Raw genomic sequence first — 14,369 nt, 5'->3', positions numbered from 1 at the left:
TGAGACGGTTGCATTAGTCCCATATTATTTAGAATAGCTTTTGTGTATATGTCCCCTTTAACGTGATCATGAGTTATATACATTTGACAAGCAGATTGTCCTTTATCGTAGAATTAGTTACTAATACCTTAGTGACCCGCTAGATCATGACATGTGTCCTTGGAGGCGTTGTTATGCCAACCATTTGGGACACGTACCGGACGATGGTCAGAGCGACTTACCGACGGTAGTCAGAAGCACTTGAGCGTGATCTGATCCTAGATCATTGTGAGCAACGCAGGTGTAGTTTCCATAATCCGACGTCCGCACGTCAGATATGACCAGTTCGCTTTCCCATTGGACGAAGCTTCCTTCCAGGCGTCTCTGTATGATTTCGTATTTTGCGCCCGGCTGTAACTGAACATTTTTGCGGCGCCACGAGAACGTCACGTCACGAGCCCCATTTGCTTGGCATGGCAAACGTGCAGTACCAGTTTCATTTGCAGCCGCTTTCGCTAACGCCGGATGACGTTCGATTTTAGGCTTGACTGTAATTAAGCGAAGCATCAATGTTTTATTGTTCTATGAAATAGATTTTGCTACATTATGTGTAACAATATACATATCACAGCGGTTGAGTATCTTAATATTCTCGAAATGAACACTACTGAAAAAATATTGTGTTTAACTAGTCTTACACCAATAGTAACAAGTATAGATTTGAAGATCACATTTACATTGTATAGGTAGTATTATCAAACCTATAGAAATTTGTGATAACGTCTAGTTATTACTGCTAAAAATCATGGTCGTTAGCCAGTCGAGAAATAGAACCAGTATAAAATATTAGTTACTTACAGTTGACAACGAGCATGGCTCCCCTCTGCGCTGAGGTAGTTACCAGCCTGTTGTTGGCAATACAGTTGAATACGCCAATATCAGCCTTGGATACATTGAAAATCGTAAGGAAAGAGGTAGCGGTTTTCTCGTCCGCTCGGCCCTTAAACGTTGTACGCGTTCGGGACATGTCGAAACCTTCGCGCTCCCAGTAAATTGTGTCTGTACGGTTCATGATAAAATCACACAGCACAAATATGCCAAATAAAAACAAAGAAAAAATACACCGTATAGTGAGGAGATTAAACTGTTCGTTCAATGCTAGACAGTAACAGGCAGCAATTATGTTTCTTCCTCGGACGACATTTACATGATTCCAATGTCAGGCCTACACTAAATTTAACAACAGCAGAGTCAAACATTTCTTTACAAAACGGAATCCAAACGTCACCAGGAGGGCTTGGATAACAACGCCAGCTTGTTTAAAAATTGGCGGCCTAACGCAAACGCCTACATGAGCTCTATTTCACGGACATGCGGTGTGAGAAATTCAGGGACAGCCAACAATAAGAATGAACAGCAAAAAGTAACGCGGAGATCCTTGTTATATTCGTAGTACCACTGCTAATAGAGGGCCTACATACAACGCCATGCTCATTGCAGGGACACACTCTATCCGAAGATGTAAAAAGAAGCAGGGCAAAAGGAGCTTTTGTTTCAGGTCTTCCTCTTATGTCCTTCTTTGTTACTCATTATGCTACAACGAACCGCTGCAATTGTTTTGCTCTTGTCAGGTCCCCCTTTGACTTCTTCGAAAAGTCTCCTTCAGCTTAATCCAGAGGTAGATGTTCCCTTTAAGTATGAAGGACTACTCTGACGAGCTAGTTAGGTAGCCGAAAATATTTACTTTGTCGCTTATGGCCAGCAAGGTAACGTGAATAATTAAGCCACCGTAGCCTTGACAGAAACAATAAAGGAGGGTGTTCCATAGAAATTATGCTATGATAAAGAAAATCGATAAAACGTACATTTTGAAACTATTCAAACGCAGCTAATTAGTCGTCCATTCAATTCATGGTATCTTGGCAATCCAAAAAGATAAGCTTGCCTTGGCGTTAAAACTTTATAAAGCTGTACCTGACATTTTGTAAAAAAGGTGAAAATATTTTTATTTTGAGATGTTAAAGCTATTTTTTCGTCGAATAAATTCAAACAGCTCTGAAAAAAAGCTTGGTATATACAATATCGAGTTTGCACGAGTCATCAGATTAACGTTAACGTAGAAAATTGTCTTCAGCGAAGCTCTCTCGGTTACCATTGTAGACGGGATGGGCATCGACTTGACACTGCAGGCTCGGGTTGCTTCCATCGTCAGCATACACGACCTCGTCAATGTGTGTTATCGATGCGGGGTCTGCAAAAAGTCACTTATGGTGAGATTACCCTTGCCTCCCATCCCGCGTCGTCACAGTAATAACATATAAACTCTGTTTAGCATAAAGTCCTAGGTCAAATCTATTTTATCTTTGATACAACCCATTATACTTTGTATAAATATATATAGATATAGATAGATATATATATATAGAGATCGACCTTTAGCATGTCTCATGTGTAGAGAAAGATTACGCATAGACGTGACGTGTATTAGCGTACTGTCTGTAGAGACTTGGTTGATATCTATTGTATGTTGACTGAAATGGAGAGCTGCGTGGGTTATTTTGCGTAGGTCAATCATTGAAGTGCATTGGCCCTTTATTGCAAAAAACAAAGTTCACAGTATTACGTCAAATAGTTATTGTGGTATGCTACTCACAGTGAACATCAATGGTAAAGTTGGTTTCTCCCCAACCGACAGCATTTTGCGCCTTGAGTATATAAACGCCTGAGTCATTACGATGAATTTCAGTGAAGTTGAGCACATCGTTCCGGTAGGTAATTCGATGTCTTGGCCCCCCTCGATATTTTTCGGGTTCCTTGGCTAGTGGAATACGCCTGCCTTCATGCATCCACTCGAAGCGGGTTACTGGTGGATAAGCGCTTATGACAAGGTTCTGTACAAGGGCTGCGTCGCCTTCGAAGAACGTCAATGAGTCTATTCGAAGGTTTATAACAGGGGCATCTGTTAAACGAAAATACATTTCATTATCAAATAGATTGATTAAACCAGATGGTTTATGTTGGGCTTTGATAGAGCTGGCCAGAGCTGTCGAAACCTGCTTTGCCTGGTTCCTAAATGAACATTGAATTAAAACTGTAACAACTGAACGCACACGACAACTATGCATTATTTCTTCTATATTATAATTTAAGGCACGGCTGATATTTTCGAAATTATTTTCGGAACCTTTAAGAAGACGTCAGAGGTTGTCAAGTGGCGTATTTTACAATTAGGCATTGCTACGCCTCAACAACGTTAAAGTAGACATCAGTTCGAACTCACGATCAACAATCAGGTCCACGGTATGATGCTCGCTCCGTTGCAGGGCACGGTTCGTCGCCTGGCAGCGGATTGTGGCGCCATGGTCATTGACTTGTAGAGGGTTTAACGAAAGACGACTTACTATGATTACCCCACCATGGATGCTGCTCACTTCAATTTCCTGCTGACCGGCTTCGACGAGTTTGTCATTTTTCCACCAAGTGATTTCTGGCCGAGGATTAGATGGGCCTGTGCGGCATTCAAAAGTGGCGTTGTGGCTTGCAACCAATTGGCCTACCTGGTGCACTGTCACATTAAAGGGACCAACTGGAACAAAACATAATCAGCAAATTTCCGTTTCGCGTGCATAATATACACGAAATGTTGTTACATATTCGCACTTTGTGTGGACGTAGTAATGGGTACGTTGCACATCGAATTACATGTAGAAACCATACAACCAAATTGGATTCGTCTTAAATCCAAGTGTGTCGAGGCTACTAGAAAGAACTTTTTATTACACCTAAAAGCCATTATGTTCATTAAACAATAACTACACGAAGCGTATGGGCAGGTGGATATGGTTGCGTGAGCAGGATAGCCTTTCGATTTTTTAGACGCAGGACAAATACAGATTCTATGTGAATATATATCAGAAATTGTCCGAACCGTGATGGATATATATATTCCTTTGTGTGTGAACTCAGCTCAATTCTAAAGTTGTTGCTTTTTACTATATATAATATTATTATTATTATATAAAATAATACTTACAAAGAACCTTTGGTGTGACACTCTTCTTTTGGGGAACGCTGTTCTTCTGGGATGCCTCACAGCGAATAGGTCTGCCATTATCCTTCTCTGATGCGGTGAAAACGATTTCAGACTTAACGGTTAAATTGTCATTTTTTACACTACTTTCCACCTGCGAACACATTTGAAAACGAGCACATTTTATTTTTCAGCAGTGTCGAATGTCTGAATTGTTGTAGAGGAATTACCCAGAACCAGCACATACATACAATACGTATGCTGAAATATGCTACGTAGTGTATGAATGCAAGTGTATGCAAATGAGCAACGTACACTAAACGAATTTATGAAATTTAAGCTCGGGTAAAATACTTCACTGTTCTTCATATCTCACTTACCCTGTTGTTTCCGCGAAACCAAGCATGTTGTGGTGCTGGATTGCCCCCTTTGGTAACACAGGTAAGCGCGTATTGCTCGCCAGCTTTCATTGGTTTACTTTCGAGGTAACCGTAGATTACAGGCGGGCTGGGTGGATCTGTAAAGTGTCGTGAAGACATCGACTAGTTCGCCCAGTAACCACTACACGTCAGCTACACTTTGAAAGGAAGTTTCAGAATAACTATTTACTCGCCTTAATATATATACATATATAGATAGCGAGACAGACGACAGGAAACCGTCTACCAGTATACTACTATAGGCAGGCAAGAATTACTTGAGTGAACAGATGAAGTATCTCAGCCTCGGATCTACTATATTTCCTTCTAAGCTCTTTGACGTGACAATTCAATCTGCGGGTTAAAAATGTCCGGCGACTCTCTGGCTACGGCGGGATACCGATTTTTCGAGATGCCCCGCGTCCTTTCTACCCATCCCTGTCTCATCGTAACTTCCCGACAAACACGACTGCCCTCGTGCTAGCTGGCTGGCCAGGCCAGCTTCAGTTATCCTCGAAAAAGTAGGCAATTGTTCAGCCAGCCCGCCGGTTGCCCAACCGCACAGACAACAAAAAACGGCCATCTTTTTTTTTGTTGTACACTAAGCATCAACCGGGCTGTTTTCCTTGCTAGTAATGTGTGGATCCTTTCAAGAGGAGGATGAGGAAAAAGGAGAGTTTGGAGATAAAAGTCTCAGGGGCTAGTCTTGATGGGCGAAGGAGGCATGCCTTCGGTAGTGGTACCGTGGGTACATTTATCTTGCTGACGGCTTCATTAACGACGCTATATATACGCGCTTGTCGAATGTGCTGCAGCAGAGCACGCACACTTAGCTAAAGGACTGAGCACGATCCGATCGACACTGATAGGATACTAAGGACTGTAGGTGGCGCTCAAGGTAAAAGGAGAGCTACTGATAGAGTTGGACAGCAGGACAACCTGCTTCTAGCCATAATTTTTTCTTCTTTCAACAGTTACCCGTCCCTGCTAGTTAAGCCGATCTTCACTGCTCACAAGCTGAACACACGTGATTCCTAATTGATATTAGCGCTAATGGTATGGGCAATTGGTACGACGATCAGCTATGGTGTGTGTATGTATCAGACGGCCAACAAGTGTCAAGTGCTAGAGAATCGAAGGATGAGCGTAAATAGGTGAAGACTATTGACTATGAATGCAAAACATCTGAAGGGACATGAAGAAACGAGATGTGACATCCTACGGTATTGGCATCAGACTGCACAAAAATAGTGATACATGTCTACAGGGGAAACATAGTCATGCCATGTGCACACACACACACACCCAACACGCATCGGCTACAATGTTTTATCATGGCAATAGATAGAAAAAAGTCGAAAGAACGGCGGCTACAAATACGAGCGAAACGTTGATAGATATTGTAGGAGTATGTATAATGGCAATAGTACTCTAATCGAAAAATTTGAATAGAATAAAATACTTGTTTATTTAACAAGCTAGACTTTAACAGTTAGCGTGTCGCACTTACAAATTATATCAATAGCAGCAGTCTGGACAACAGTCTCCCCGAGTGCAATGTTAACTGCGTAACAGATGAAAACTTTCATTTGCCGATCCTGTTTGGTGATTGCGACCGAGAGTTCAGAGCTTGTCACCCAGCCGCCGTCGACATGTCGGCTTGTTAACTTTGATCCATTCACTGGTCGACCATCGACGGTCCATGAGATGTCAGCCTTCGGATTGCTGGGTGCGGTTCGACAACGCATTGTTACTCTATCTCCTACCTTTGCTGAAGAAGGCCCATCAGGTTCTACGGTAACCATGTAAGGACCATCTGAAAAGCATATGCGTACATACGATAACCATGTTAAACAACAGTGATATTTGCGCACAGATTCGCTCACATATATATTGAGCGCTCGTAATTATTCTGTATGTTATTATTTTCATCCTCATTGATGCGGTACGCTGAAGCCGCCTTTAAGGAGGAGAGGGCCTATGCTTTTCGAAATGGCATCAAGCAGACAAAACGTTGAATAGCCATCGTGCCATTATAATCCACGGTTGCGTTCCAGTACGAAATGTATTTCAATGTGCTTCACAGGTCATAGGAAAGTGATTTGATCTATACTAACCCTATCCGATCGATGGCCGTACAATATAGGGAATTAGACTGACAAAGATCGCCAAACAAGCAAGTAGTTTCAACCTTTATACCTGTCGTTGAGGTTAATTAGAAATCGCTGGCTGTTAGGTGTCGGCAGCAGACACGGAGGCAACCGGTCACCCATCAAGCAGCAACAGCTACTGGCTCCGTTGGCAGGTGCTAGTCTGGGTACTTTCCGCCAAAACCTCCTTCTTTCTGCTCTGCTGGCCTAAGTCAATACGCCACCCACTCCTATCGTCGCTCTGCCAACAGCACATCTTAGTAGCGTACTGAGGTCATTAGTCATTTCGGGGTGATTCGCCCTTCGGTTCTCCTCCGTGTTGCAATACCCGTCTGCCTAATCCGTTGCCTCTCCGTTCACTGTCCCTTTTGCCCCTACCGTCTCGCTTGCTTCGTTCATCTCTCTCCAGTCGAATACAACCCATTGCAATAAAACGTTCCTCTGTGTCATCTATGACAACCGTAGCACATCGTTTATAAGCCCCAAGTAAAGCCATTGGTTAGTCATCCAGCAGTCACCAAGTGAGAGACGTAGAACGAGATGGGGATGTGGGTGCTGCCATCTACCCAGCCCGAACTTTGGTTCCTGAACGCTGGTCTAGCGTTTGTGACGTGTCAGGCGACAGGCAAGTGAGCGTTTAGACAAGTGTACAAGTCCTATCATATCCTCAAATCCCTTCATACGATTCGTTCGATTTCTGATCGTTTGGAAGGTCTCTGTCCAGCAGAGCAGCCTCCAAAGTTAGGGACCTTTACTTGGAAAATGCAGCGTTCATGTGACTACCATCGGTGCCCGCCACGTTCATCGGCCGTTGAGCATCGTTACCCAGCGGCTATAGAAGATAATCGCCAGACAGCGGGGCACCCGCTTACATAAGCAAGCAAACAATTGAGTGACTGAGCGGACCAGCCGAGCCTGGACTTTTTTCGATGTACTGTATGATGGTACTCCTTTTTCATCTTCCTTTTTTTTTTCTCTCTTCCTTGTCTACTCTTTCCTTTTTCTCGTTTGCGTTCTCCTGTACCATTCTCTATCTGCTCAGTCTTTCACTTCGGCTTTGTTCTACAGAGCCAATATATTATATATATAATATACATATATAATATAGAATATTAATGACAATAATCACAGTTATTGTTGCCGATGTCCTTAAAGCCATTACTGTTGTGTCCGTGATTACAACGGCTACTGACACGCCTGCTGACGCCTGCGTGTGTATAGTTATTCTTAGTTCGCATGTATTGAAGTCTGCTGTCAACCAATTCCTCGTTTCCTGCTTTCTCCAATGTGTACTCTACTCTAGCCATCACTTGCCTCCTGTATCTCAGCCGTCGCCGGTAGCGCACTTCCCTTACCCTTCAGCAGAACTACGAGCGAACACCTCCCCACTTTCTATCCTAGTCAAAGTAATTTATTACGATTGCACTTAGGATGTAGCGTGGAGTCCTGGGACTAGCATCGAGGGCTGTCGGGGATTGTGAGCAGCGCGCTGATGCGTTCAACAGTGACACTCACTGCCAACGCTAACGCCGCTCGTATCGAAGCGATGCCGCTACTCTTCATACGGCGATTCCTGCCGCTGTTGCTGTGTGCCGTTGACTGGTTGACGGACCATAGAACTAGTGAAGAAATAGAAGGAGCGAGCGTGTGGATGCGTAAGTGAGTAACTGAGCAACGCACTGGTCGTCTGACCTTGTCGCTCGGCGGCTGTCTGTTAGATAGTTAGCTCTTTTACGCTTTGATACTTCACGCACATCTCGAAGCACGCGCACATCGACGATATCTTCTTTAAGCAAATAATAGCCATAGACCATCGACAAACGGGCAGAGGAATGCGGAACCCCAGTCCACAAAGCACCTATAGGCACTCAATCATTAGGATATAACGAATAGTATGGACCAGCTAAACACCTTCTTGTTGTCTGAGCAATGTTTAAGTGGCAAATGAGGTGCAATGGTTTGGCGCGAAAAGATTAATAAGTAATAATCATGCAAAACTGCACCTTCTGGTCCTATCCAATCAGACCCATAAAAATTTTACTGCAGTATCAGTACTGGGTGTCAAATAAAAACAATAATCATTAATTATATTTAAGCCTTGACTAGATAAAGTCAGTTACGATTCCGCATGTCGTGCAATCTTATAAACCGTGAAACTGAAAGGACTGCATACTAAGTAAAGCACTTAGAGCGGCTGTGAGATATTCGAAAGCTGGATGGAGCCTTGCATTGGATCGAGAAAAAGCAGCGCCAGTCTAACCGAACAAAGAAACGAAACATTAAGTTGCCATATACGTTTAATTAAAGGATTTTACCAAATGACCAAATTATACATTTGAATGACTGCGATAAGCAATGAGCAAACGGTGAACGCTGCACATGGAGACAAAAATGACACGTAGAGAAAACCCAGACGAAAAAGTAACACAGAAACCCGTTAGTGTTTGACGTGAACCGATATCTATACATACGAGTACGAAAAGGCCACATCCAACCATATTAATTCGACCGCAAAAATCCCGCTTGAAAAATCTTTACTTTTCAAAAACCACTAAGAGGAGAAGAACTCGAATAATTCAATAAGGTAACATATTGGTTAAGCGTCTGCGAACATAATATTGTGAACATTACAAGATGTCTGTATCAAAGCAATACTTACAGTGTACAGAAAGTTTTACTTGGGCCGTTTCCGGTTTGCTAACGGGATTTGTTGCTACGCAGCGGTAGATCGCGTTGTTATCACTGGCATTTGCAATGAAGTTCAATGTATTGACGCTGTTTCTGTCGGAGGAACTAAACGAACTATCGCAGGGTTTGGTATCACTTCCCCGATACCAAAGAACCGACGCCAAGGGGTTGCCTCCGCGCGAGACGCAACGTAATGTCACTGCATTACCTGCACGCAGAACTTCCCCTTCAGAGTATCCGAGTATTTCGGGCGGATCGGGCGGAACTGGAAAAACAAAGTTACTGTTAGGCAAGGTTTTTCGTCGCATCCATATCGAAGATTGTATTTTTTACAGTGTTGCAAGCAAAAAGGAAAAAGCTGCATCCTATAAACGTAAATGCGAAACATACGGTGTGAACTACCCATTCTAATATACATTTTGCGCGTCCTATAAATAAAGCTAGCCTTGATAGAAGCTCACAAAGATAGCAAAAAAGGAAGGGTTTGATGTTATAGGAGACTCGTTCCGTAAGTGCACGCCTTGCGCTGTAACTGAGCCCTGTAGCGTCCGTAGGAATAAAAAGGTCCACGGTAAGGCCAGAGTCTAGCAAGCGGTGAATAACAGCTCTAGTGTGTTCCTCTGGGCCAAGCAGTCAACAAGATAGATATTGTATCCTAGAGAGCACGGTTTTCATGGCTATGAGCAGAACTCGCGAAAAAGATGTGTGTACTGTATACGAGAAAAGCAGGGAGGGGATCATAATGTCCGATTGTTGCGGACATGACCAGAAGATGCTAAGACACCCTAAAAACTGTGTGGCGGGGCATTTCGGCCGTCACAAAGAGGAAAAGGATTTTCTTGGGGCACCAGGTCTGTTAGAGGTCCTTTTCTCGAGGCTAGTACAATCTCACGTTAGACGCAGGCATAAATAAGTATTGTGCATCCTGCGGTAGGTACGTTCAATTCAGCAGCAGTCAATATGAACGAAGAAGAGTAACCACAATAGAGATGTTTTTCGATTTCTTAGTACACGCCGTCGATGCCGGCTAATGTTATATATATATATAAAATCGTAACCGACCATTCAGATTGTTAATTGTTTTCAATTTATTTATGGCCAATAGTTATTTAGTATTAATCGTATAACCTTCAATGGCAGATGCTAGCAAGGCACTGAGACGACTCATATATATATATATATATATATATATATATATGAGACTTAGCTATTAAAGTTATTTATTGTAATGTAAACGACCTTAGGTCTCATGTGGACAGTGTGAAGCCTCCTCTTTCAACAATAAACTTTTCTTTGTTTTTTTCACTCTTTCTAAAGCCAGTTACCCTCTCAGTGAACCCGTACTCATAAAGTGGCCAGATTTTTTCCGCTAGTTCTGCGACTAGGACTGCCAGCTATCCCGGAGGCCATGTTTAGCCTCACTTCAATTCTTGTTGGAAGCGCGCAGAAAGGAAAAACCTCTAGTTGAAGCCTCGTCTCCCAAAGGCGCATTAAGTTGAAGATTTTTGGGTTTAGATTTTCGATTATTTTAGTAGCAAATATGCCTTTGATGTTGTTTATAAACGGTTATACGCGATTATTTCAATATAAACATGCCTGTTCCAAACGATAAGGTTGAAAGTTACCACAAATGTTAGAACATCTGTGTTTGGTTTCACTAACGACGTTAATTCAGCTGTTAAAGCTATTAAACGCTATTAAACGGTCCTCTAGCGTTCATATACTGATTATATTCGAAAAGCTGCCGCTGACTTCTATTAGACTTAGTACTCTTACTACGGTTTTCAATGATGCCAGTCACTACTTCTATTATTAAACATTTATCTTCCATATTTTCCTGTATATATATGTATATAAATTCAAGGCTCTGCTTCCACAGATGGAAAATGTTTACACGGCAATAGAACATTCTTGAGGAATAGTTCTCCTCATTATCTAATTATTGTTATATTCAGCGATCCATCTGAATATACGTAGAGAATTGTATGTGTGTACTAGCGACACAGGATAAACACCTAAATGGGAGAAATGCAAATATCGCTTTAAAGCACTTGTAAACACTCGAAAGTGGCATTTCTTAATAGAAAGTTATGAACAAAATTTATATATTGGGTAAGGCCAGCTCGTCTGGCTATTCCTCTTTAAAGGTTGAATATATTGAAGTACCTAATCTAAAATCGATCGCCGCCTCTCTAAAAATGCTATACTTTTATACATATATATATATATATATATATATATATAGTGTGTGTGTGTGTATGGAATTGAGTTCAAGTTTAGTTCATTTTTCACTATACATAATGCGTTTCCTAGTTGCCTATAGAGATTTCGCCGAGGTTTCGTGATGCAACCAGGGTATGTTATATTGGGTTCTTGTCAAATTTCCTTAAGTGTATTTCACAACGGTGCTAGATCGTTGGACGGACTTCGCTCTACTTATTAATACAACGTTATGGCTGTTTGTGTCTGTTCCCTATGGCTCTGGGAGCACGCCCGTTGTTCAAGGAGGCGATAAGTGTCGATGCGTTAGTCATCGGCTTATATTACTTCGATTCCTGCTTAGTAAAATTAAAGAAAATAACCTTGATCAACCTAAAAACTTTCTGGCCCAATTTACTGTACGACCCGATATTTGGCATTAAATTAGGAAAATATTTAGACACTTTTAACCACCGTGTAAAGAAAAACAATAGATGAAGCATGGGGTGTAACCCCGCTGCCTTTGAGTCTCCCAGTCATTGATGAAAACTTCACTCCATTTCAGTTTCATCATATTTAGTACTTTCGATCTTCCCAACTAGTTTTTACTATATCACCAAATAATTATAATAATAATAAATATAGATGCGGGAAAGGGCTAGACGAGCCAATGGAGGAAAGTTGAAATTTGAGTGTAAGAAGCTGAAAAGAGGATACTCTTCCATCACACAACTTCCCGTGAAATGCGCGAAAACCATGTACGCCATGTTTAAAGAACCCTCCATGTTTCGAGATTCCATGAAACGGTTCGCTGGTTCCCAAGTTGAAACGAAGTTTATCTGTACTCGGATTCAAACCTAGACCAAAAGGTGTCCCTTAGTTCACCAGGTAAATCCGTTGCCCCCTAGATTATCACGGAGACCCCAGAGGCAGATAAATACATTTACGACGTAGCTTTGGCTGCAACCGTATTGTACGTTCAATTCCATGTCCGTGCTGCCGCTGCCGCGGCTGCGAACAATTCTGTCGATTAAAGAATATGTGTTTAGGTTTAGAATAGGTTTATGTGTTGCGCCACAAACGAGTAATCCATTCAATCAGTCTATATTGCTGCACAACAGGGATATTTGCATTGGCCTATCCGATACATAGCCGGGGCACACTATACTGATACTAGCAACCATTAGTAGAACTGATAAAGGGTTTATACGGGTTTATATAAGAAACCACGCCGAAATGCTTATGCTTCATAACAAGATACGTACACACAATGGCTGACATGTTTGTCTTTGTTAGCACTCAAACAATTTGGTTCGTTGCAGAGAGCTTTATTGGATAATCTGATTAAGACAAATGACGGCGTTTGCAAACGATACCAATGGGAGCCGAAGCAAACGGAAGAAAATCGTCTTTGTTTCGCTTTCAGAAGACAGCGATGCACTGTCGCTAGCAATAAGTGCTTCTGCTGCCGTCAGTGCTGTGTTTAGTAACAACTTCTGAGCAGGTCTTTATTTTTATGATATTCGGAACTTCACTGTTTAATCTGGGTAACTCGCTCACGCGTATGTTGTATGGATTTTCAGAAATTCGCAGAGAACCCCGTTCTTGCATAGCTAGGTGGTAGCCTATTAGCGGGAGGTATCGATGTTCTACAGTTACTGGCCAATTTAATGTTCGTGAGCCGTGTGTTTTCTATGAGGTTTAATTTATTTTGCTTCGAGGTGTCAGTCTCTTCATATACGTTAAGAGCTTCAAGTGCTTAGTCGTACGCGTGCTTCGTATCTGCCATTTGCCAATAAAGTCCAATTTCGAGAATTTTTCAATTGCTGTATTATTAATAATATCATCTCCTGATTGGTACTATGATCCGGAGGCGTTGTTATTATAATCATCAAAAAGTTCGGTCCTGGATGAGATTTTACGATTTTTATTCATTTAACTTTATTATGATGTTTACCCACATTTTTGCCTTGGCCTCCGCCTGTTTAAAGCAACAAACCCTTACCGCATAAACCGCTACCTCAACTTTCAGTTCTACTAAATCGAAAGACTCACATAGAACGGAAAGCCGCACGAGCGTCGTCAGTGGCGGTTTAAGTTTATGATGGTGCGCCTGGCAGGCATACGCAACACCGTTATCCTCGGGTGACGGGCGTAACGTGATAGTTGAAACAGCAGAATGTCGACCACTGTCTCCTTCTAAAGTCTTATACTCGATCATATCTGCAAGGAAAGCGATTGTTCTTTTAGAAAAGCACTTATTGAGTTTGCTACTTAGAACAGCCTTTAATGAGTTATGTCCTGAATTTTTACAACAGATGTTTATTTTTCAACAGCATAGGCTCTCTGCATCCTCACAAGAGCTAATCAGTATTAATCATATCGAAAAATACTGCTACAATAAAAGGCGCTTATATGTACAGGGATGTAGAACGGGGTCGGCAGCGTCGTTGGCTTTGCTCATCGGAAAGATTATATTTCAGGGCAGATTTCTGAGGTTGAACAGTTCGGAGCGTGGGTATCGGCGTCAAGGTTGATAGCGACAACCGGGCGAACTCATCAGCTTACCTTCCATGAAGACGAACACCGTACAAGAAACGTAAACCTTACAATCATGTTCTGTTCCACTCTATGTATAAAAAGGTTCCTTCTTTAGTGTCCATCTTGAAAAGGCGCGTTGACAGCTCTCACTTTACTCCGGTTCAGCTTGACAACCCCCTTCCGCCCCATTCGATCCTGTTACTCTACTCAACAGCCTTCCTCGTAGCGGTGATAAACGGGGTATAGTAAATCTCAATACGACGGACAACACAAAGACGTAGGTGTGCCACAAGACTTAGGGAGACTCAAAGAGAAGACGGCCAATCGGAGAGAAATTGAAAGAGACTTTTGCTGTTCTTACTA

General features: G+C 42.2%; 1 protein-coding gene and 1 long non-coding RNA gene across 27 annotated transcripts in view; one reads left to right on the top strand and one right to left on the bottom strand.

Annotated features, from left to right (window-relative positions):
* The window catches only part of LOC111249008 (nephrin-like), a 226,991-nt gene that overhangs the window by 31,703 nt on the left and 180,919 nt on the right, over positions 1–14,369 (bottom strand). For all 18 annotated transcript variants that reach the window (XR_015327500.1, XR_015327499.1, XR_015327501.1 and 15 more), the window contains 10 exons: positions 13,521–13,688; positions 9,238–9,531; positions 5,939–6,244; positions 4,390–4,526; positions 4,013–4,163; positions 3,260–3,565; positions 2,633–2,938; positions 2,132–2,230; positions 838–1,038; positions 222–527 (listed from right to left, as the gene is read on the bottom strand). Coding sequence is in view for 12 of the 18 variants with exons in the window: in XM_022802241.2 (XP_022657976.1) it covers positions 222–527; positions 838–1,038; positions 2,132–2,230; positions 2,633–2,938; positions 3,260–3,565; positions 4,013–4,163; positions 4,390–4,526; positions 5,939–6,244; positions 9,238–9,531; positions 13,521–13,688 (2,274 nt within the window). In the remaining 6 variants the exon portion in view is untranslated. The remainder of the gene's footprint in view (positions 1–221; positions 528–837; positions 1,039–2,131; positions 2,231–2,632; positions 2,939–3,259; positions 3,566–4,012; positions 4,164–4,389; positions 4,527–5,938; positions 6,245–9,237; positions 9,532–13,520; positions 13,689–14,369) is intronic.
* Positions 1–14,369, top strand: part of LOC147756317 (uncharacterized) — a 102,695-nt gene that overhangs the window by 17,258 nt on the left and 71,068 nt on the right. Inside the window, exon 1 of one of the 9 annotated variants that reach the window (XR_015327514.1) lies at positions 6,238–7,203. The exons of the other annotated variants lie outside the window; for them this stretch is intronic. This is a non-coding gene — a long non-coding RNA (uncharacterized LOC147756317). Of the gene's footprint in view, positions 1–6,237; positions 7,204–14,369 lie in introns of those variants that run through there. 9 annotated transcript variants of the gene reach the window in all.

This window comes from Varroa destructor, unplaced genomic scaffold (genome assembly GCF_002443255.2).
Source record: "Varroa destructor unplaced genomic scaffold, Vdes_3.0 BEIS01000004.1, whole genome shotgun sequence".
Classification (NCBI taxonomy): Eukaryota; Metazoa; Arthropoda; class Arachnida; order Mesostigmata; family Varroidae; genus Varroa; species Varroa destructor.
The sequence above is the reverse complement of the archived record's forward strand: the minus strand, read 5'-3'. Positions and strand labels throughout refer to the sequence as shown.